The 23,279-nt window shown below is 35.3% G+C and overlaps 4 protein-coding genes across 6 annotated transcripts in view; 2 read left to right on the top strand and 2 right to left on the bottom strand.

The window, feature by feature from the left end:
• LOC107597530 (synaptotagmin-like protein 2) overlaps positions 1-14,558 on the top strand; it is a 32,725-nt gene extending 18,167 nt beyond the window's left edge. The window contains exon 20 of the transcript XR_001610468.1: positions 14,547-14,558. The gene's annotated coding sequence lies outside the window, so the exon portion shown is untranslated. The remainder of the gene's footprint in view (positions 1-14,546) is intronic.
• On the bottom strand, positions 245-5,040 carry LOC107597533 (zona pellucida-like domain-containing protein 1). The gene is made up of 11 exons (XM_016288634.1): positions 5,011-5,040; positions 4,669-4,782; positions 3,301-3,527; positions 3,025-3,209; positions 2,867-2,939; positions 2,672-2,769; positions 1,749-1,829; positions 1,487-1,658; positions 1,251-1,350; positions 1,144-1,164; positions 245-1,038 (listed from the first exon to the last, which is right to left on the bottom strand). Exons 2-11 carry the CDS (start codon positions 4,769-4,771, stop codon positions 932-934), a joined length of 1,167 nt encoding a protein of 388 aa, XP_016144120.1. The 5' UTR covers positions 4,772-4,782; positions 5,011-5,040; the 3' UTR covers positions 245-931.
• LOC107597532 (heat shock cognate 71 kDa protein-like) lies at positions 12,521-18,971 on the top strand. Of its 2 annotated transcripts, XM_016288633.1 has the most exons (10): positions 12,521-12,738; positions 13,887-14,099; positions 14,340-14,500; positions 15,316-15,360; positions 16,794-16,946; positions 17,026-17,581; positions 17,659-17,861; positions 17,939-18,137; positions 18,216-18,448; positions 18,547-18,971. In XM_016288633.1, the coding sequence occupies exons 1-10, from the start codon at positions 12,615-12,617 to the stop codon at positions 18,730-18,732; spliced, it is 2,073 nt and encodes a 690-aa protein (XP_016144119.1). In that variant the 5' UTR covers positions 12,521-12,614; the 3' UTR covers positions 18,733-18,971. The 2 variants fall into 2 exon arrangements, with proteins under 2 accessions (XP_016144119.1, XP_016144118.1); XM_016288632.1 differs by lacking the exon at positions 15,316-15,360 and having other exon boundaries at positions 14,340-14,545.
• Positions 18,972-20,032: 1,061 nt separating this feature from the next.
• On the bottom strand, positions 20,033-22,204 carry LOC107597600 (lens fiber membrane intrinsic protein-like). Of its 2 annotated transcripts, none has more exons than XM_016288747.1 (5): positions 22,031-22,204; positions 21,112-21,304; positions 20,870-21,019; positions 20,602-20,736; positions 20,033-20,219 (listed from the first exon to the last, which is right to left on the bottom strand). In XM_016288747.1, exons 2-5 carry the CDS (start codon positions 21,284-21,286, stop codon positions 20,161-20,163), a joined length of 519 nt encoding a protein of 172 aa, XP_016144233.1. In that variant the 5' UTR covers positions 21,287-21,304; positions 22,031-22,204; the 3' UTR covers positions 20,033-20,160. The 2 variants fall into 2 exon arrangements, with proteins under 2 accessions (XP_016144233.1, XP_016144234.1); XM_016288748.1 differs by having other exon boundaries at positions 21,112-21,249.
• Positions 22,205-23,279: the final 1,075 nt, after the last annotated feature.

The following is a 23,279-nucleotide window of genomic DNA, read 5'->3' as shown; positions in this document are numbered from 1 at the left end:
ATTTGATTTGGGATTTGTTTTAAAAATGTAATTTAGATTTGTTATTTGACATATTTCAATTTCACAAAGAAATGTACAGCATTTTGTCTAGAGGGACAGAAAAATAATGCATAACTATTTGTGCTTCCGTAGACTTAAATGGTGACGCGTTTCATGAACATTATATTTTCTCCGTGTAGGTTGTAGATTTAGTATTTTTCATTTAAAATATATTTTATAAGTACTTTCATTGTGTTATTTAATGAACACAATGAAAATACATTACAATAAATCCAGTACTGGATTACTTTTGCCAGTAAGCTAGTACCGTGATAGTGAAAACCCGGAGTGGAACTGTAGCGAAGTGAAATAGGCTAAAGAACGAGTGTGAAGGGAAACTGATATAGCACACTGTCAGCTAAATGCATGCTTATATTGTGATAGTGTTAAATACTAAAATACTGCACACTTTTGAGGACTTTTGTGCACCTGTGTTTGATGTGATGTGAACAAATATTTTAACTAATCATTAAGCTGCAAATGAATGAAATCCTAACAGTGATGACCTGGTTGAGTAAAAAAACCCGGAGGACAAAGACAGGTTCTAATATTTTTATTCAAGTTTAAACGTTAAATTGTTACATTCATAGTGCATACATTTTCCCCCAAAGCAGTTTAACATGCATTATAGACTTTTCGAAAGAACAAAAATATGTAAACTACATAGTGAATATGTTTCTTTTTCCTTGTTCTCATAGAAAATCATAGAACACAGAACAAAAGAAAGTAAAAATTACAAGACAATAGTCTATTTACCTCATTAAATTGGAAAATAGAGGTGCTAATAACTGTCACATAATAAACTTTCTCACATTTATGTAACAGGTGAGATATCTTCTAAGAAACGTTGTGTTCAGTCAAGTGATAAGGAATTCCCGAATCCTGATGTAGATCACTGTGCAAGTCCTGATGTAGACATCCAGTCAAATAGAAAGAAGCTCAGCAAGCCAGTGGCTACACCAACATACGTCAGCTGAGGGATGGATGCTGATGAGGTAACTAGATCAAATAAATCAATATCAAATCACATCACAATAACAAAACATTAATAGAACTATTTAGATAAGGTTCTTAATGAGATCATTAAAATTAGTGAATTCTTACGTCTACTGGTCACAGGGACACCTGAGGAAGAAGCGGAAGAGAATTTTAAATCAGTACAAATCAGTAACTAGTTATTTTTATATAACCATTATTGTTATTCTTTGTACCGCTGTCAACTCTGGTACTGATTGGTCCGGAGGAGACAGTGACATTAGGTGAAGTGTTGTCTGCCTCTGCAGATCGTACTTCTCTTTTCCTATTGCATCTCTAAAAAAACAGACACAAAAAAGGTCTGATGAAATCCACACACAACAATAAGCACATGAGTTGAGCCAAACTAAAACAAATCTAAAATGAAGTAAACAAATCAATACATTCAATTCTGATAAGCACGATTAGTTACCGGAAGCAAGGAGGCGCAAGTGGAGTTCTCACAGAGTCGGGTAGCACAATGCAGGTAGAAAGTGGAGATGGACAGGTTTTTGTGTTCCACAAAGCGGAAGGCCTCAAAGGAGAAGTGAGCTACCTGAGACATCCCATTCCAATCAATCTTTGTCTGGGCATCACGAATACACCTATAAACAACAAAAGATGCGATTCTCACAAGAGAATTAAAGTGTCTTCTCAAGTACTCTCTTTTAGTCCGCTTTTTATGAAGGACTCACCCAACAAAAAGATCGTAAGAGGTGCTGCTGGTTGGATATGGGCTTGTTGTGGCATAGCAACGGTCCAGCAACACATTGAACCTAGCAACACACAAAAAGATGACAATTAGATTTGATTGATCTGTAAATGTATAATCAGCAGTGTTCATTTAAATTTGGATACATTCAAGAGTTGCTGTGTTGCTATTGTTAACTAAAACCAAGACTATTGAAATAAACGTTGCTCGAAATAAATCTGAAATAAAATCAAATATACATATTGGATGAAAAACTTTTTAAAAAACTAGAAATGTTGCTTTGGCAGCTAACTGAAATAAGTTGAAGTATTAAAATGACTAAAACTGAAATAAAAATAAATCGAGCTTAATAGAAATACTATAAAAACAATCACATATACTTAAACTAAAATTCAATTGAAAACTGAAAATAAAAGCTAAATTAAAATTGTAATAGTAAAATACTATATGTGACCCTGGACCACAAAAGCAGTCTTAAGTCGCTGGGGTATATTTGTAGCAATAGCCAAAACAACATTGTATGGGTCAAAATGATTGATTTTTCTTTTATGCCAAAAATCATTAGGATAATAAGTAAAGATCATGTTCCATGAAGATATTTTGTAAATTTCCTACTGTAAATATATTAAAACTTCATTTTTGATTAGTAATTAGTAATTAATTAGAATTAATTTGGACAACTTTAAAGGCGATTTTCTCAGTATTTTGATTTATTTGCACCCTCAGATTCCAGATTTCCAACTACATTTACTTGTATCTCGGCCAAATATTGTCCTATCCTAACAATACATCAATGGAAAGCTTATTTATTCAGCTTTCAGATGATGTATAAATCCCTTATGACTGGTTTTGTGGTCTAGGGTCACATATAAATAATACAAAAATAACACTGGAGAGAATTCTTACTTGTTTGTAAGATTTGTTGCCTTGACCTGCACATATATGCGAGTCTTTAACTGCAGCCCAGATCCTGGTATCTGGAGTTTGGTAGTATAGTCGGCAGTCTAAAAAAAATAAATCAGTCCAAATAAAGAGAGGGTGTCATGAAAGTTGTATTCACTGATTTATTGAGCAAGTGTCATTTAATAAAAATATCCTTACACTGTAAAGACCCATGCTTAGAGTACTGATGAATGTGCCATTGTTGTCCTTTACTGCTAGACTCACTCCTGACCTGTTGGCACAAAGAGACACTTTGTCACAAAAGTTACGGTACAGAAACCTCAAGCGAGAAACAGATTCTTGGGATTTATACTCACACGCTGAGCTCAGTGTTGTTGACCAAATACTGCAGTGGATACAGACACGAAAACTGGTACATCAGTTGTTGCCTGTAAGTGATAGTGCTGGTGCTGGGATCCCAGGAATTGATTAATCCGGAGACATTTACGGACTGGATTTGGGAGAAGTCCGCGAAAACTCCTGATCCCACTTGACTTGTAATCTAACCAACAAAAATGCCACACAAACACATTATGGAAATCTGTAGGATTAAATGTTTCAAAGTTGATTGCTTTAAAGTGAAAAGCTCTTACGTTCATATTGTTGCCACAGAGGGTCAGCGCCTCCTGAGAGATTGAGAAGTTAAACAGCAAGACGGGAGGATTGACAGTCCAGTCTGCTACTCCATAGCAGGATGGGAAGTTAAACTTAGCATTGAGCGCCATTAGTGATTCGTTGTATCCCCCAAAATACATTGGACAAATGAAAACTTTTAAAAACATATGATTGGTTCCACACACCACTGTTATATCGGCGTTTTCTGAAAGATATATAAATATTCTGTTACTCAAGGTGCTCCTGCATTAATTTGACATTAATTTGAAATAAATTTGTATGCGTTTTCTGCAAAAACTTTTAAATCTTTTTTTTGTCTTTTGTTTTCTAGTAAAAATGTCAAAATATCCTTTAAAAAACATACATGGGTCAAAGACGAAAAAGGGTTTAAGCATAAAAGACAATAAGTGTATACTGCTTTAAATTGTTGTTGTTGTTCCCAAATTTAATAATTTTTTTTTTGCAATTTTGTTTTTCTGAGCAAAAAATTAATATCATACATTTTCCCTGATTTACAGAAGAGACCCACTAAAATGTCATTCAGTGTAACAGTATTGTCAGGCATATTTTCAACAAAAATCAATTTATGACATATTAAAAGACTAATTACTTTCACCCCAAATACTAATTAGTTGTAATTTTAAATTTTTAAAATTTGCCACTATCCTAGGTTTTGCCCATTTGTCAGAATTTTTTTTTTACTAATTTAAAACACAATAAAATTGTATATGCTCCCTTATTCTTTTATTTATTTTAATATGTACACGTCAGAATAAGCATGTTGTTTGAATTTTTACATAAATATTGTGATACACTGCATGACAATGTAACATTATTTCAACCAAATGTTGACATTTTATTCTCCAAAAGCGTACTTGAAACCTTAAAAGTAGACACTTTACTTACATTTAATGTGCTTTCTATGGACATAAAATCACTTTGGTCAATTTCTTTTGATGCGGACATCTTAACGTCTTTGACCCACATGTATTTGAGAAGCAAAACTGTCTAAGACCATTTTAATTTTGTCATTTAAAAACATTTAAGAAAAGATCATTCATTTTTCCAAAATGAGAATTTATCCCAATCTAACTTCATTTTTCTTACATCACTGGTTGACTTTTTTAGAACTTATTTCTTCTTCTTCTTTTTGCCAGTGTTGTAAGAAAATTAAACATAACTAAAAGTTACAAAGAATAAAATATATTGTCTGAAACACCTTTATATCTTCTGCGGTTTTGCTTCTCAAGTAAGTATATCATTTTTCACAATGTTTAGATCAATTTTACTGGAAAATAAGACAAATCTGATTAAGAAAATGATCTTTGCAGTGAATCAGCACTAACCTGCCGGTCTGTACGTGGGGTGACTGAGGCATGTTTGGAGACCCTGACCTTCACACTGTAGAAGAAGGCCAGCAAGACACAAGAGCTGGACTATTCTGATCATCCTGAGGCAAACTAAAGAAGACAAACCATTAGAAAATACAAAGCAACAAAACAAACTCTATTTCATCTAATGCACTTTTTAATATTTTACTTGAATACACTTTTTCATCTAATATGAGTATACTTTAAGACAACAATTGGTTTGTTTTTAATCATTAAATAAAAAAGGTGATCATATCAGTGTTCAGCATATATATGTTATGCCATCTCAATCATTTTAGAGAATAAATGAAACATTACCTTTTGGATCTGCAAACTCTTGATGAGTAACTTTTCCTTCCTTTCTTGCAGATTCTTCCAGATTCAGTATTTATACAGACGAGATGGGTGTGAGAGAAAACATGACAAAAGACAGAGCAACACGAGACTCTCCAGCGATCTCTCCACTGATATCTATTCAGAGTAACAATTTTGTCATCAATATTGTTGATTGAAAAGATAGGTCCTAGAACCACGCCTGAAACTGCATGGAAATAAAAGTATGTCAGGACTCTATCCTCATTGAGGGCTTAAGATTTCAATTCATCCTATTCAATCGGGTCAAGCAAATCTTTCAACAGTTCAATAATACAAATAAGGTTATATATTTGATCTCCTCAAACAACATGTAGAATTTGTACATATTTATTTCGGTTTTAATGATTGTCAAAGTAGAATTCTTATTCATAATAAAATAACTCATCATAATTTTGTTTTATTTTAATAGAAATTTATTTACATAATTATTTGCTTAAAGGCAAAGCTCACCCAAAAATGAAAATTCGGTCATTATTTTTTTTCACCCAAACCTGTATGACCTCATCCAGAGCTGTATGACCTTTTTTTTTTCTGTGGAATTTAAAAGAAATTATTTTGAGAAATGTGTGAGAGATGTTTTTTTTCGTCTACAATGGAAGTCAACCCCCCCAAATATCTTCTTTTGTGTTCCCACAGAAAAAATAAAAGTCACACAGGTTTGGAATGAAGGGAAGAGTAAATAATGACAACATTTTCAGTTTTGGATGAACTGGCCCTTTAACAAATTTAATAGGGGTATAAGATAGATTTGATTTATGAAGAGATTTTGATTCAAAAGAAACATAAGAGATAAATTACATGACAGAAATTGTAGTTAGTAATGTAATCCATTACACGTTTTAGGTAATGTCATCAAGACGGCTTTTTGGTTACTTTTAGATTACTTTTGGCCTACTTTTGACTTTATCACATTGATTTAAATAGAATAATCGTGTACCATATTGATATAAAAATACAAAGGGAAAGAAAATATATTCTTTGTTATTAACAACATGAAGTGCATTAAACATATCATTATGTCAAGGTTTCCCAAACTGGGGTTCATGAGGGAACTGCAAGGGGTTTGCAAGTTTATTAAAAAGCTAATAATTAATTACATCCTAAAAATGTAAAATTTTTATTAATTATTGAAAAATAACAATTCAAATTAAACACTTACTAAAAAATGAAAGAATGTATTTGTTTTCCTGCATGTCATGTGACCATTAACCAGTCAGAGAACAGTGAACATGCAAATGTGTGATACTTAAAAATTTATGGAAGTCAACCCCCCCAAATATCTTCTTTTGTGTTCCCACAGAAAAAATAAAAGTCACACAGGTTTGGAATGAAGGGAAGAGTAAATAATGACAACATTTTCAGTTTTGGATGAACTGGCCCTTTAACAAATTTAATAGGGGTATAAGATAGATTTGATTTATGAAGAGATTTTGATTCAAAAGAAACATAAGAGATAAATTACATGACAGAAATTGTAGTTAGTAATGTAATCCATTACACGTTTTAGGTAATGTCATCAAGACGGCTTTTTGGTTACTTTTAGATTACTTTTGGCCTACTTTTGACTTTATCACATTGATTTAAATAGAATAATCGTGTACCATATTGATATAAAAATACAAAGGGAAAGAAAATATATTCATTGTTATTAACAACATGAAGTGCATTAAACATATCATTATGTCAAGGTTTCCCAAACTGGGGTTCATGAGGGAACTGCAAGGGGTTTGCAAGTTTAGTAAAAAGCTAATAATTAATTACATCCTAAAAATGTCAAATTTTAATTAATTATTGAAAAATAACAATTCAAATTAAACACTTACTAAAAAATGAAAGAATGTATTTGTTTACCTGCATGTCATGTGACCATTAACCAGTCAGAGAACAGTGAACATGCAAATGTGTGATACTTAAAAATTAAAATATTTATTTTAAAATATGGGGTACTTGAATTAAATATATTAGGTGAAAGATGTTCGGCTGACAAAAAAGAAAAGTTTGGGAATCACTGCATTACTTGTAAATACGAAATGACTTGAATTTGTGCATTTTAATGTGTTTGAAAGACAAAAGCTTTCCAAACACATAGTAATACATGGTTAAATACGTAACCTACTGAGAGATAACTGAGTGTTCATCAGTAGTTGATGCAATGTTGAGAAAATACTTCTTAAAATTGAAATTATTTTTGTAAATCCAGTGGTAAAATGCTGTGGCCTCTCAATTGTCTGTGTAATTATAGCCACCTGACGAGTGACTGGTCTTTGTGTAAATGTAAAAAAGAGTTTCTGAATGTATAAAAGGCTATTTTAGAAAGTAAAACTTAAAAGATGGAAAAGAAGAATTAGGGAGAATCAATAAATTATGAATAATATATTGCTGTGTGAATAAAATGCAATCATGTAATCAATAAAAAAGTAACTGTAGTCGGATTACAGGTATTTTAAAATGTAATTTAATCTAATTACAAGTACTTAATTTTTGGAATTTGATTACATAATCAGATCAATACATGTAATCAGTTACTTCTCAACAATTTTGTTTTTACACGAGAGAGCACTAAGGTTACCTGTCGGAGAGCAGCGGGCAAACAAACGATAAAGGACATTCATTCCTTCTTGGTCTTTGAACACACTCAGAAGAATTGGAGAAACTGAGGAGGAGTTTCAACATCTGGAAAAGCGGTTGGAAATTGAAAAGATCGGGCAGCAATGGTAAAAAAATTACAAACTAAATGGAAATGAAATAATATATATATTGAATTTATAAATGTGTATGTATATATATATATATATATATATATGTGTGTGTGGGGTTGTACATACACATATGTCGTTTTTTTTTTTTTGGTGTTTGGCTTAGTGTTATGTTAGAATCATTAGTTTTGATTTATTTTTTTCAACAGAATTTTTTTAGCTTTATTTTTTGTTTTTCATTTAAATGTTAAGTTTTGAAATTTTGTTGTAAACATTTGTCATTTTTATTTAATCTCTTTATTTTTAAAATGTATATATAGTATTTATAAAGTTTTAGCTTTTAGTTTTGGATCTGTTTTTAGTTGTTTTAATACTACAATTGATTGCTTCTATTGTCCTCATTTGTAAGTCGCTTTGGATAAAAGCGTCTGATAAATGACTAAATAATTTTTTTTTTAAAAACTCTGATATAGTAGGTATAGTTAACTGTCCTCACTATTTTTTATGTGTTTCCCAATATGCTTTAACAGTGGTTATATAATGTTTGGCGGGTGTAGTCACTTTGTGGCAAGGTAGGGTGTTAAAAGGTGTTGGTCACTTAATAAGGGATTTTAGAGATAGAATTTCTTTTTATGAATATTTATAACGCTACTACTTACATATAGTTAAACACTTATTTCAACAAAAAGGTACGCACTGTTCCCTTGTGAGGACAGCAACCACAGGACATTCAATTGATGAAACCAAGCACCTTTCCAATATAGGTCAAATCAAATATATACATACAACAACAACAAAGGGGGGTTGGGGGGGATTGCTCTTGTAAGACAGAGCCATAACGATTCTCAAATAGTTTCTTCAAAATAGTATGCCACTTTTGGTATGCCAAAATTAGCATAACTTAATAAATTCTTATTTTTAATTCATATTTCTTAATAAGCATACATAATGAGAATTTCAGTCATAGTGGAAAATTAACTAATAATCCAGAAATAGTTTTTCCATAGGTTTGGTTAACCTGTGAGAATTCAGTGAACATAAAGTTTATGGTCATTTCAAACTTTACTTTGTTTTTATGACAGGTTCATGATTATATGCGTGTCTGCCCTTTAGCTTTATCCAGGTCAGGTACAAAAAGCTATTATGAATAAAACTATACAATGACATTCCTCTGTTTTCTGAATGAACTCCCTTTTGTTGAAAATATCACATCCCAGAGGATTTGAAATTATCAACTGTTTTGCTTTGTCTGGTGCTCAAGGGTGTGTCCAGCTTCTGCTGTGCTCTCTGTTTAGGCTCAACTCATCACACCCTACATACAATACCTGCATCATCTTTTACACATTTAGTTTCTACTGTCACGGATTGTTTTCAGTGTATGTGGACTGATTGTCTTACTGACATGATGTACACTATTGACAATTGTGACAGCTCTCTGATGGACAGGGTTTTTCATGACTATGCCACCTTGTGGCCACTTCTTCATGTGGCCGATTTACAGTGCCCCAATACTGCAGTGCCATTAAGAAGCTGTTGCCAATCACTAAGAAATGTATAATAAAATAAGCAAAGAAAAAAACATTATAAAAAGAAAATATTAATAGCCACAGCTAGGCTAAATATCTCATTTAGCAGTACAGAATAAATAAATACAAGCATCCTGGTGTAATAGTAGGGTAATGGGTGAATACAGGTGGGACAACAGACGAAGTGGGACCCATATTTATTTATCATTATTTGTATCTTAATTTATTTTAAAAATCACAGTTCATCTGAAATTTTGAGATGACAGCATTGATTTATAATAGAGAATATATGTATGGATATATAGATAGATAGATAGACAGACAGACACAGACAGACATATAGATAGATAGATAGACAGACAGACAGACAGACACAGACAGACAGAAAAACAGACATATAGATAGATAGATAGATAGATAGATAGACAGATAGACAGACAGATAGATAGATAGATAGATAGATAGATAGATAGATAGATAGATAGATAGATAGATAGATAGATAGATAGATAGATAGATAGATAGATAGATAGATAGATAGATAGATAGATAGATAGATAGATAGATAGATAGATAGATAGATAGATAGATAGATAGATAGATAGATAGATAGATAGATAGATAGATAGATAGATAGATAGATAGATAGATAGATAGATAGATAGATAGATAGATAGATAGATAGATAGATAGATAGATAGATAGATAGATAGATAGATAGATAGATAGATAGATAGATAGATAGATAGATAGATAGATAGATAGATAGATAGATAGATAGATAGATAGATAGATAGATAGATAGATAGATAGATAGATAGATAGATAGATAGATAGATAGATAGATAGATAGATAGATAGATAGATAGATAGATAGATAGATAGATAGATAGATAGATAGATAGATAGATAGATAGATAGATAGATAGATAGATAGATAGATAGATAGATAGATAGATAGATAGATCAGTGGATGACGCCGGAGGGCTTCCTTCTGACATAATTTAAAGGCGTGGCGTGTAATAGAGCATTAGATAGCAGTGTTAGAAAACACAAGAAAACCAAAAGGCTGGGATCTCAAGTTTATGTATTATTTTTGCACAGTATTAAATTTAATAATGTTTCAGTGAACACAAAAGTTAGAAAACGGCACCACTTGCTAACAGAAATCGAGCTGACCAGAGGAGGTAACCATAACAACAGCGCTATCCCGTGTCAGTAACTTAAAGCTTCAAATGTAACAAATCCATTAAGTTAAGAAAAGTGTTTCATTCTACTTATAAGGCTATTATTATAACAAGGTTTCTAACTCCAGGGATTTTGTCGCACCCCTTGTCTGGTATTTAAAATACCAAATGAAGGCAACACTCAAGCAAAATGGTGGCTAGACGGAACTATGTGGACTTTTCCCAGGTTTATCGACCAGTCACTTACGTTAGAAAGAGTCTCTGTAGGTTCTTTTCTTATTGTATTAAATTATTGATATATTTTTCATCTTACATTTAAGGAACCACTTCAGTCCAGTTCAGGTGTTGGAGGCGTGGCTAGGTTGCCAACTAAAGAAAAGGAAATAAGGGACAATCGTTGTTTCATATATATATATATATATATATATATATATATATATATATATATATATATATGTGTGTGTGTGTGTGTGTGTGTGTGTGTGTGTGTGTAAAAGTATATAGGCTACAGTATGTATCTAATTTCAAGTTTTCATATGTTTCAAGAATGAGATCCAAGGTTAAGAATATGCTAGAAATTACTTAAATGTAAAATGTTTTTATCTATTTAACAACATTACCTACAATAGTGAAAGACAACTTCCTTTACTGATCATCACGTATTCCCTCAGGTAGATTTCCTGTTTTCTTGCGTGGCTGGATGTTGGACTCATTTCTCAATGGTAGAGTAAAAAACACCCTTTTTACCCTGTCAAAATCAGCTCTGTTTTCAGCACGCCGTTCTAGTCCGTGTTGCTTTAAATGCTAATGAGCTCCACTGACCCCGCCCCTCTCTTCGGTGGGGGTGACGAGCAGACTGTAAACTTCAGCCGCGAAACTTGCTAACCAGCACATATTAGGAAAGGCGATTGGCAAAGATAAAAAAAACCCTTATACTCACTTCTTCTGTAGATGAAGCTGGATCATGAATATTCGCGCAAACTTAAATGCTTTCTCAACAGCAGGTGTGTGAGGTATCTTCTTCTTCTTCTTGCTTTACGGCGGATCGCAGACTTATAAGTGCATTACCGCCACCTATCTCTCAAGTGGACCATTGACACTCTATCGACAATTTCAATTAGGAGTGTCAATAGTCCACTTGAGAGATAGGTGGCGGTAATGCACTTATAAGTCTGTGATCCGCCGTAAAGCAAGAAGAAGAAGAAGATGCCTCATGCGCCTGCTGCTGACAAAGCGCTCAGCTACTGAAGAAACAAAGTCACCTACATCTTGGACGCCCTGGGGGTTAGCAGATAAACATCAAATTTTCATTTTTTGGTGAACTATCACTTTAAGGTAAGACAGACTTGTCAATCAACTATCGTGGGAGCGGCCTGTGCAGAACTATGTCATTCTGACAGGAATCTCAGAACAGCCTGATTTGAGAAAGCGGATTTTAAAATAGAGATTAAAAAAAAACACTGGGTGGATTTTTATCATTATAGGGTGGATGTGTACACACACTTCCCACACACATTTATATTCAAACAACAACAAAAGTGAATTTTGCATCTGATGACCCCTTTAAATACGGTACGATTCCGTATTATAATGGAACGGTTGGAACACTAGGCTTGCCAAATGCGTTTACAACAGTGCAACAATGTTATTGAACTTTAATACATAAAGTTTGCAAAAACGCACACAGTGAATGCCGACTGTAGAAAGCAAAAGCCGAATGGAGATGGTCCTCACAAACACCAAGATCCAGGGGTCGAGGTTGGATCGGATCCAGATCCAACTCCTCTCACCTTCCATATCCCTAAACCTACCCGTCTCCACCCCCTGATCCCTAAACCTGCCACCTTCACCCCCTGGATGGATCTTGTGTACTGCAGTGAGGGGCTACTGGGTGGCCGAATCCCGGACATTTTTGTGCGATTTAGAAATCCCGGCCGGACGCATTTTTTTTAGATCGAAAAAGAGGACATATCCGGGACGTATGGTCATCCTAACGGTGCAAATGACCTGAACTCTATAGATCGATATTTTTCTCCTTTTAGGAACATTCTGCTGTGTGATGGGCTGAAATCTGCAGGCGCTCTCCATCTCTGAGCGCTTCAGCGGCCGCGCGATGTGATTGGCTGCTGCGCTGTTCCATGTTCTGGATTGTTCTAACTTCCCAGGAAGTCTTAAAGCACTACTGCACAGTTCTGCTGCAGTCAACGCGCGCGTCTCGAGCTGCGACACCACAGGTGACTGACAAGACTCACAGCTTTTCTGGTGAGAATTATGATGACTATTGTTATTATGCATTGAAAGTTCAAAAGTTTAGGTTTTCTTTATAATTATTAACAAACTGATTGAACAGTTGCTAATATTGCAATACTGAGACATACCAAGATGCGTCGAGTTTGATGCTGTTGTTCAGGCTTGATAGTTCAGCAACTTAACGGTACATTTTACTCAACAGTCAAAATTCTGTCATCATTTATTCAGCCTCGTGTTGTCCCCAAAGCTATGACTTTCTTTCTTCCGTAACGTTAGATCATAAAGAGATTTCAGGCTATGGTGACTGACGCTGTAATTCCGCTAACATTTCCAACACGAGTGAGTAAATAACAAAATTGTCATATTTTAATAGCGCTGGCTAAATATTATTTGAATATATTTCCCGCATTCGATCTGCATTCTAAACCAGCGATAATATGGAATGTTCTAGAACGTTAATAATTCATCCCATTTGAACGTTCTCGGAGTGTTGTGCGCGTGTTTGATTAGGGTTTATGGAATGTTCTAGCAGCAGATGATTCCAGAATAAGACACTCCCAGTTTTTCCAATTCAGGAATGCTTATGGAAATCACAGATGTTGCATAATAGTTTGGAGCCAACGATAGGAAACTGAACCTTAACTTTCCCTCAGAGGCAGTCATCTTAAAGGGATAATTCACCCAAAATTAATATCATGTGGTTTTACTCAAAAGAAGATGAAAGTGACAGTTTGAGTCTGTTCATCTTTTTGTATTTTGTTTTCCACAGAAGAAAATCAGTCATATTGGTTTGGAATTGCATGAGTAAATGATGACTTTTTTAAAGCATGGTTTAAGTGTGATTTATAAACATTGAATCACTAATGAAACTGAAGTAATGATGAAGCTGTTGTGAAATGCTTTCCTGAGCTCTGTTTGAAGTAGCATCTTTTAACACAGTGACAGCTGATCCGCTCTATGGTCCATGTTGGCCACAGGATCATCTGATGTCTAGTGTGCCAAAAAAGCTTGCGTAAACAGCACAATGCAAACAAAGAATTGAGCTATGAATAGGATATACAACAAACATATATCCCTTATTTTGAAGGCCTGGGTAGAATGTAAAAAATATGCTCCATCATGAATATTAAGCATATTAAATTATGTCTGTTTGCTGCTAGCAGAAACCATGTCAAAGGGACCAGCAGTTGGCATTGATCTGGGGACCACCTACTCCTGCGTGGGGGTCTTTCAGCATGGCAAAGTTGAAATCATTGCCAATGACCAGGGTAACAGGACCACTCCAAGTTATGTAGCATTCACAGACACAGAGAGGCTGATTGGAGATGCTGCTAAAAATCAAGTAGCAATGAACCCCACCAATACAGTCTTTGGTAAGCAGCTTTATGCATTATATAATTTCAAGATTGTTAAAAATGTATAAAACTGTATAAATTTGGGCCATTTACAAACATATTTATTAGCTTATTGGAAAATAACTATCAGATTATTGGTATTAGCAAGATTTATAATATCTGCATCCCAGTGCTAACATTATTGTTTTTACAAATATTATTAAATTTATTATTAAATTTGCACGTGTTCTGAATTTGTTGCCATATTTGTTTCTCTAGATGCAAAAAGGCTCATTGGACGGAGGTTTGATGACCCTGTTGTGCAGTCAGACATGAAGCATTGGCCGTTCACTGTTATAAATGACAGCTCACGCCCCAAAGTTCAAGTAGAATACAAAGGGGAGACCAAGACCTTTTACCCAGAGGAGATTTCTTCCATGGTGCTTATAAAGATGAAGGAAATTGCTGAGGCATACCTTGGAAAAGTAGGTTTCTGTCTAATACAATGCCTGTATTTGTTGTAATGGTGCTGAGAAACCATCTCCATTGTTGCTGTAAGTCTAAAGATGTTGACATATTCAATCTGTCAACATTGACAGTGGCGGATAAGAGCATGAAAAAGGCCTGTTTGAATAACTCATCTTAAAGGGGGACATAACACACACAGTTTCTGCGTGTTTCAGTTATCTCATGTCAATTTTGAGTACCTATGTAGTAGTATTGCATCCTTCATATCTCAGAAGACTAGTTTGATCAGATTAATAAAAGAAAGATACAGCTTTATGATTCTCTCCGGAGGCGTGCCATGGGCGGAGCTAAAGAGTCGCTAGCACATTCTTGCTGTTTACATTATTGGCACTTACACACTGATTGCCAACAAAACACAGAAACTTGATGCAGTTTTACTTACCGCCTGTGGTTCTGACTCATGACTGGGATCTTTTATCGCTGGGACCGCTCCCATCTTTCAATATCAAATTATCTGCAAATCCAGCGTTGAACAGGGCCTTGTTTATAAAACATTCATCACTGAAATGACGTCAGTATGAATCTCCTCAGTAAAGCCGCTTCTGGTGATTAGTAGTAAATCTCCAGCACGTGCTTTCAGATGGAGCGGCATTTACTACACAGAGCCGTAGATCGCTGACAAGCTACTCAAAATTGCAGGCATTTCATTGCCGATTTTGAACGCGATTTTGTGTAGCTTGTCAGTGAACTACGGCTCTGTGTAGTAAATGAGGAGATTTCTTCCATGGTGCTTATAAAGATGAAGGAAATTGCTGAGGCATACCTTGGAAAAGTAGGTTTCTGTCTAATACAATGCCTGTATTTGTTGTAATGGTGCTGAGAAACCATCTCCATTGTTGCTGTAAGTCTAAAGATGTTGACATATTCAATCTGTCAACATTGACAGTGGCGGATAAGAGCATGAAAAAGGCCTGTTTGAATAACTCATCTTAAAGGGGGACATAACACACACAGTTTCTGCGTGTTTCAGTTATCTCATGTCAATTTTGAGTACCTATGTAGTAGTATTGCATCCTTCATATCTCAGAAGACTAGTTTGATCAGATTAATAAAAGAAAGATACAGCTTTATGATTCTCTCCGGAGGCGTGCCATGGGCGGAGCTAAAGAGTCGCTAGCACATTCTTGCTGTTTACATTATTGGCACTTACACACTGATTGCCAACAAAACACAGAAACTTGATGCAGTTTTACTTACCGCCTGTGGTTCTGACTCATGACTGGGATCTTTTATCGCTGGGACCGCTCCCATCTTTCAATATCAAATTATCTGCAAATCCAGCGTTGAACAGGGCCTTGTTTATAAAACATTCATCACTGAAATGACGTCAGTATGAATCTCCTCAGTAAAGCCGCTTCTGGTGATTAGTAGTAAATCTCCAGCACGTGCTTTCAGATGGAGCGGCATTTACTACACAGAGCCGTAGATCGCTGACAAGCTACTCAAAATTGCAGGCATTTCATTGCCGATTTTGAACGCGATTTTGTGTAGCTTGTCAGTGAACTACGGCTCTGTGTAGTAAATGCCGCTCCATCTGAAAGCACGTGCTGGAGATTTACTACTAATCACCTGAAGCGGCTTTACTGACAAGATGCGCATGAAAATCGCATTCGATTTTTTGCACAGCCCTACATGCGCAACTTCGTTGCTGCCCCGGAAAAACAAACTGCATCCACTGTTCACGTAACCCTGGGTTCTTTGGGAAGCTGAACAAGGTTATCTTTCCCTCACATCCAAAAACACACTTCTTTGAAGACATTCTTCTCGAGCAAGTCCTGTGCAGTGCTGACGACGACTTCCGTAACTCAAATGAAGCACAGTGATGGGCTGCTTTTGCTCTCGCTCTGATTGATGTGTGCGCGCACTCTTCCGGGAGAAGTGCCCACTCAAGGAATTCCACCCTTCATGACGTCATGACTTTACTCAAAAAAAACTTTCCAAAACTTTTATACGAACCCTAAAGGAGTGTATTTGGCACAGAAATACTCTGACAAACGTCCAACTTGTTTTTTGAAATTTTGGCCATGTTTAGCATGAGGATTCAACTCTTTAACTGTGTAAATAACTCAGAATGCATGAAATAGCATTAGACCCCCCCCCCTAAATATTTGTGGGGAAAAGTGTCTTCTGATTCAGAGGATGACTTCAGTAAAAAAAATCTACTTCATGTTACACTTCATGAAAGGCATGAACCTGTGTTCACAGACCATCACAAATGCCGTTATTACGGTTCCTGCTTACTTCAATGACTCTCAGCGCCAGGCCACAAAGGATGCTGGGACTATCTCTGGCCTCAATGTTCTACGAATTATCAATGAGCCGACTGCTGCTGCAATTGCCTATGGCCTGGACAAGAAAGTAAGAGTGTTACTTTTACTATACAACAATATTAGAGCAGTAATTGTTGAACACAACTGATTTATTTGTCTGGTACCAGGTTGGTTCTGAGAGAAACGTCCTGATCTTTGATCTTGGTGGTGGCACTTTTGATGTGTCCATCCTTACCATTGAGGATGGCATCTTTGAGGTCAAGTCTACAGCCGGAGACACTCACCTTGGTGGAGAAGACTTTGACAATCGCATGGTCAACCATTTCATCTCGGAGTTCAAGCGCAAGTACAAAAAGGACATCAGTGACAACAAGAGGGCCGTCCGTCGGCTGCACACAGCGTGCGAGAGGGCGAAACGCACTTTGTCCTCCAGTACTCAGGCCAGCATTGAAATCGACTCTCTTTATGAGGGAATCGATTTCTACACTTCAATCACAAGGGCTCGTTTTGAAGAGCTCAATGCCGATCTCTTCCGTGGCACGTTGGATCCGGTTGAGAAATCCCTTCGTGATGCTAAACTGGACAAGTCTCAGGTTCATGACATTGTCCTTGTTGGAGGATCCACCCGTATCCCAAAGATCCAAAAGCTGCTGCAGGACTTCTTCAATGGGAAGGAACTGAACAAGAGCATCAATCCGGATGAGGCTGTCGCATATGGAGCAGGTAATCAAAATGGACATCATTCTGATTGTCCTATTCTTCCCTGAATGTCCTGTTAGAGACATATTTCTTTTATATAGCTGTCCAGGCAGCCATTTTGTCTGGAGATAAGTCTGAGAATGTCCAAGACCTGTTGCTTCTGGATGTTACTCCTCTGTCCTTGGGAATTGAGACTGCTGGTGGCGTTATGACCATCCTGATCAAACGTAACACTACCATCCCAACCAAACAAACACAGACCTTCACCACCTACTCCGACAACCAGCCTGGTGTCCTCATTCAGGTGAGCAGATGATCTGTGTGCCCTTTTTTTTTTGTCTTTGTCCATGGCAAAGTTTCACGGTTATTGTATTCTACTAGGTGTATGAGGGTGAAAGAGCCATGACTAAGGACAATAACTTGCTGGGAAAGTTTGAGCTGACGGGTATCCCTCCTGCTCCGCGTGGCGTCCCCCAGATTGAAGTAACCTTTGACATTGATGCCAATGGCATCATGAATGTCTCCGCTGTAGACAAGAGCACCGGCAAGGAGAACAAGATCACCATCACCAATGACAAAGGTAACATAACTCTTGAGCCCCTGAGTGTCTTATAATATTTAAAACCTAAATCCTAATCAACGGTCCCAACATTTCCAGGACGTCTAAGCAAGGAGGACATTGAGCGCATGGTCCAGGAAGCTGAGAAGTACAAGGCTGAGGATGATGTCCAAAGAGAAAAGGTTGCTGCCAAGAACGGCCTTGAGTCGTATGCCTTCAACATGAAGTCCACAGTTGAAGATGAGAAACTGAAGGGCAAGATTAGTGATGAGGACAAGCAGAAGATCCTTGACAAGTGCAATGAGGTGATAAGCTGGCTGGACAAAAACCAGGTATGGTTCTCAACTTTTTTTTGTCTGAGATGTTGATTGTCTGAGATCTTCATGCATCTGTAGTACTTACTCACTTCCACTTGTCATTTCTGTACCAGACAGCTGAGAAGGACGAGTTTGAGCATCAGCAGAAGGAACTAGAGAAGGTGTGCAACCCTATCATCACCAAACTGTACCAGAGCACTGGTGGGATGCCAGAAGGAATGCCTGGAGGCTTCCCAGGAGCTGGAGGTGCCACTGGTGGAGGTGGATCCTCTGGACCAACTATTGAAGAAGTTGATTAAATCATTCATAAAGTGTATCACTGTTTGAAGCACCTTGCTGTGTTGTTTTGGAGCACTTTAATACGTATAAGTATGTTTCCTCTTTTGCATGCTTCTCAAAGATTTATTTCAGACCTGTTGTGAGTTGAGCATTTATTACCAGTTTGCTTTGTAGCTGTTTTGAGCAGCATGTTTTTGTTTTTGTGTTGAACTTATGCTAAAAATGCTGCATATGCATCACATTCTGGTTCATTCGAACACTGACAATAAAATATTTGCTGTTCACAAAGTGAATGCTGTGTGTTCTTGGTTCTTCCTTAAAATAAAGTTTGAAATAAAGTCGACCTGGTACAGTTGTTGCAGTGTAAACGGATTAAATACTCTCTACTGTTCAAAAGTTTGGGTCAGTAAGATTTTGATTTAAAAGAAATTAATTTTATTCAGCAAGATGTATTAAATTGATCAAAAGTGACAGTAAAGACAAAATATATATTTACGAAGGATTTATTTCAAATAATTGCTATTCAACTTCATATTTATCAAAGAATCCTGCAAAAATGTGTCACAGCCCTTACGAAAAAAGTTTATTCAAGTGTGCTATTAGTATACTTCTTTTAAACTAAAAAAAATAGGAAAGTATACTTTTAGTCTACTTTTTATGTACTTCTCAGAAATATACTTAAAATGACATTTAAGTATACTTGACATAGCCTATTTAGAAAAAGTCTAAATATATTTTAGCTATAATTGTGCTATATATACTAGAAAGTGGGCCAATTTAGTCCCAAGGAGTATCGAAATAGTACACTTACAAGTATACTACTAGTACACTGATATTTGTATACTTACTACATAAAGTATACTTAAAAATATACTTGAACTTTACTTAAGTATACTTAATAAAATAAACTTGAAGTATACTACTTTTTGGTAAGGGAGTTCCTTATATATTATTGTAACATTGAAAATACTAAGAAATGTTTATTGCATATTAAAATGATTTCTTAAGGATCACATGAAGATATGATAATGGCTGCTGAAAATTCAACTTTGACGTAATAAATTAAATTTACAATGTATAAAAAACCCAATGTTTGAAATTATAAAAATACTTAACAATATTACTGTTTTATTGTATTTTTTATCAAATAAATGCAGCCTTGGCAAACATAAGAGACTAATTTCAAAAGCATTTAGAAAATCACACTGACCCAAGACTTTTGAGAGGTAGTTTTGGAAACCTTAAATGCAGATGAAATTCCACAAGAAATGTAATTATCCAAATTGCACCATAAAAGCAAGTTTTTCTAAATGTTGTTTTAGTCATTTATTACTTTGTGTTGTGTGATTTTAAAATGAACGATAACTGAGGTCAAAAATAAAGGGATCAGGGATGATGGTTCACATTCAGACTGAATGGATCAAATTGCAGATCTAAGATGAGAAGCATCAGCGTGACATGGAGCCTCTTGGTTCATACATCCGGTAAGCACACATATAGAAGATCCCTGCAAGAGAAAGGCAAGGAATGTTAACAACTACTACATTAGCAACAACTTTATTCATTACTGAAAGACACTGACCATGTTGACATGATTTAACATTTACATTTAGTTGGATTAATGCTTGTTTTTAAAAGAATATCCCAGGTTAAATGCTGTGGATTTTGCTGAGTACCACAAAAATATTGTTGACACTTACCTCAGTTTGTAAAAACGGACACTTACAATGAATGTCTATGGGCAACTGTTATAGGCTACACTTGCCCCATAGACTTTTGTTTTAAATGCACTTCTATCCACACATTTTTTTTCTGTAGTAACCAACTACATGTGCTTTCATTGACTTTGTGTTTGCGGAATATTCAATTCATGTTAACATAAAGTATACCTGAAAAGAAAGTGAGCACCACAGAAACCCAACCCATTATGTACGACCACGAGAACCGCCAGTTCCCATAACGTTTTCCATAGTAGTTGACTGTCATCCCAGTGTAGACAGCCATAGCCAGCAGCACAAAGAAGCCTGGAAGGTACAACCACAAAATCCAACTCAGATTAGCAAAAAACAATGACTTCACATACAGTCAGTATAGATATATAGGAATAATTCAACTTAGTAATGTTATTTTTAGTATTGGATGTATAGACATTCTTACATGAAATGAAATAGAGAATTCCTGCAGCAAAGATTTTGTCAAAACCGTTAAAGGAGGAGTAATTGATGAAAGCCATGACACCAATGATAATGCCAAAGAAACAAGCTAAGACGGCCAGGATCATGAAGGCCCGGGTGGCATCCCAATATGCTATTCAAATGGAACCAGAGATTAGTTGTGATTTTTGAACTTTGTACAATATTCTAATGTATATATCTTGTGTCCGTGCTGTGACGTCTAACCGATGCTGTCTGTATATGTCATGCATTTTCCAGGTACACAGTAGCGCCACAGGCCCTGATGCATGTAACTGCTGGACTGGCGGTACTGTATCCAGTAATCGGTGGCAGTGGAGATCACCAGGAGTATATTTCCCACTCCTGCACAAAACAATCCACCTCCCATAAAGCTGTACATCTTGCACCTACAGACACACTGACAAAATATGAGTCAATACTAAAATTAATTCAAGGTATTTTTCAAACATATTTAAACAGTTTTTAAACATACTTTAATTTTAGATTTAAACGTTTTTTTTATTTTTGATCTTTTATTTTTATATTTCCGTTTTCAATTTAATTTTAGTTTAAGTTTGAGCAATTTTTAGTGCTTTTGCCATTTTTATTAGTTTTATTTTTTTATTATTTCGGTTTCTTTCCGTTTCAGTCCATTTCTAATTGTTATTAAGGTTTTCTTAAATTTCTCATCTAACATATTTTATTTCATCTTTATTTTAATTAATGGAATTAGCGAACAACAACAGTGCTTATCAATTTTACCATAAAAAAGGCAGAGCTTAAGTTAAATTGAAATTAAGTAAAATTACAATTAAATTCAAAAGAACTGTTTAAAAAAAATTCTGAACAAGCTAAATTCAAAATTCATTATGTTACAATCATTTGGATCTTGTCTGGTCTTAGCTAAATCATTTCTAATTAAGGATTTTAAATGTCTTATTTTCTTGTATAAATAAAGATAAATTAGTTTGTGAACACTATTTACACACAAATGGACAGCATTTAAACCCCATCACATCAGCTGTGACTAGATAAATGTGATTGATGCCCTAAAATCATCTTTTGTACAGTGTGAAGGGATTTAAAAACTCAAGTCACAACAAGAAATCAACATACAATATGAAAAAAAATAATAATAACCTACCTCTTTTTTCCCCCAAAATTGTATCAGACTGAATAGTGTGAAGCTCAATTATGCCAAGGCAGGCAGATTTCCATGAGCTATTGGCCGTTATTTTTTTGTGGGTGCACAGGAGCTGGGTGGAGAGCGGAGATGAACAAAAGAGCTGTCAGACCAGCAGCCAATCAGAGAGGCCACATGAGTGCAAGAGAATCTGCTGAAAATACAAAACTATTTAACAGTAGTGTCACTAATACTGATGACAAAGTACTTTCAACTGACAATACAGAAACATCATAGCAAAATGACAAGCATTTTATTCGGGAAATTGTAAAAAACATGTCTAATTCTTGTTTTTCATTATAATATTTGTTTTTCTTCTTTCTGTTAATTCAAGGACATATTACCATCATTTATATACTTTTTTAAAATTGATTTTACAGCAATAATATATGAAATATATGATTTTAAAAAATATAAAATAACATAAAACATGTTAAAAAATATAAAATGACATAAAACATGTTAAAAAATGTACAAGCATTTTATTCGGGAAATTGTAAAAAACATGTCTAATTCTTGTTTTTCATTATAATATTTGTTTTTCTTCTTTCTGTTAATTCAAGGACATATTACCATCATTTATATACTTTTTTAAAAATTGATTTTACAGCAATAATATATGAAATATATGATTTAAAAAAATATAAAATAACATAAAACATGTGTTTTTATGTTTTATGTCATAACCCCCCCCCCCCAAGGACTACACAGTTATTATTTATCCATTCGCTCTACTACATTTCTACTGCTGGGCCTTTATTTTAAGAGCTTCTTGTTAGTGGAGTATTAAACTCTCCTAAAAGGTTAAGAATCCATTAAGTGAACATCGTGTCTCCCCTGAAAGCTCCATGTCCACTTAGACATTAGATGCCACCTAGAGCCTTCACATTAAAGTAATGCAGTAGACTGAAAATAGAAAGTAATGAACAGATAAAAATAGACCTCATCTGCCCACAGGAACTAATAAAACATAAATCCTCTGCAGGACATTGAACATAATAGCAGCTGGAACTTAGTAAATGTGCCATTTACACTTGAATGATTAAGATATTTTCCAGGAGAGAAGGTGAAGGTTTGGTTATGTTTATCTTTGTATTTGTAAGAGGATTAGAGAGCCATAAAGTGGTGCTATTACAGCCAAAAGCAGCTTTTGGGGTCAAAAGGTTTCTAGTTTCTACTGGATGTGTACATTTTACAACCAGCAGAGGGT

This window comes from Sinocyclocheilus grahami, unplaced genomic scaffold, assembly GCF_001515645.1.
Source record: "Sinocyclocheilus grahami isolate Dianchi unplaced genomic scaffold, SAMN03320097.WGS_v1.1 scaffold233.1, whole genome shotgun sequence".
NCBI classification, from domain to species: Eukaryota; Metazoa; Chordata; class Actinopteri; order Cypriniformes; family Cyprinidae; genus Sinocyclocheilus; species Sinocyclocheilus grahami.
Note: the sequence above shows the minus strand (reverse complement) of the source record. Positions and strands in the feature narration are given on the sequence as shown.

Coding starts and splice junctions, on each gene's coding strand:
- LOC107597533 (XM_016288634.1), bottom strand. CDS start 4,771: ATGATCAGAATAGTCCAGCTCTTGTGTCTTGCTGGCCTTCTTCTACAG. Junction 3,210..3,300: donor TCTGTGGCAACAATATGAAC/GTAAGAGCTTTT, acceptor TTTGTTGGTTAG/ATTACAAGTCAAGTGGGATC. Junction 1,351..1,486: donor CTTGCGCCTCCTTGCTTCCG/GTAACTAATCGT, acceptor CTGTTTTTTTAG/AGATGCAATAGGAAAAGAGA.
- LOC107597532 (XM_016288633.1), top strand. CDS start 12,615: ATGTTCTGGATTGTTCTAACTTCCCAGGAAGTCTTAAAGCACTACTGC. Junction 14,501..15,315: donor CAGAGGAGATTTCTTCCATG/GTGCTTATAAAG, acceptor ATTTCTTCCATG/GTGCTTATAAAGATGAAGGA. Junction 17,862..17,938: donor AGCCTGGTGTCCTCATTCAG/GTGAGCAGATGA, acceptor GTATTCTACTAG/GTGTATGAGGGTGAAAGAGC.
- LOC107597600 (XM_016288747.1), bottom strand. CDS start 21,286: ATGTACAGCTTTATGGGAGGTGGATTGTTTTGTGCAGGAGTGGGAAAT. Junction 21,020..21,111: donor GACATATACAGACAGCATCG/GTTAGACGTCAC, acceptor CCATTTGAATAG/CATATTGGGATGCCACCCGG. Junction 20,737..20,869: donor AATTCTCTATTTCATTTCAT/GTAAGAATGTCT, acceptor TGTACCTTCCAG/GCTTCTTTGTGCTGCTGGCT.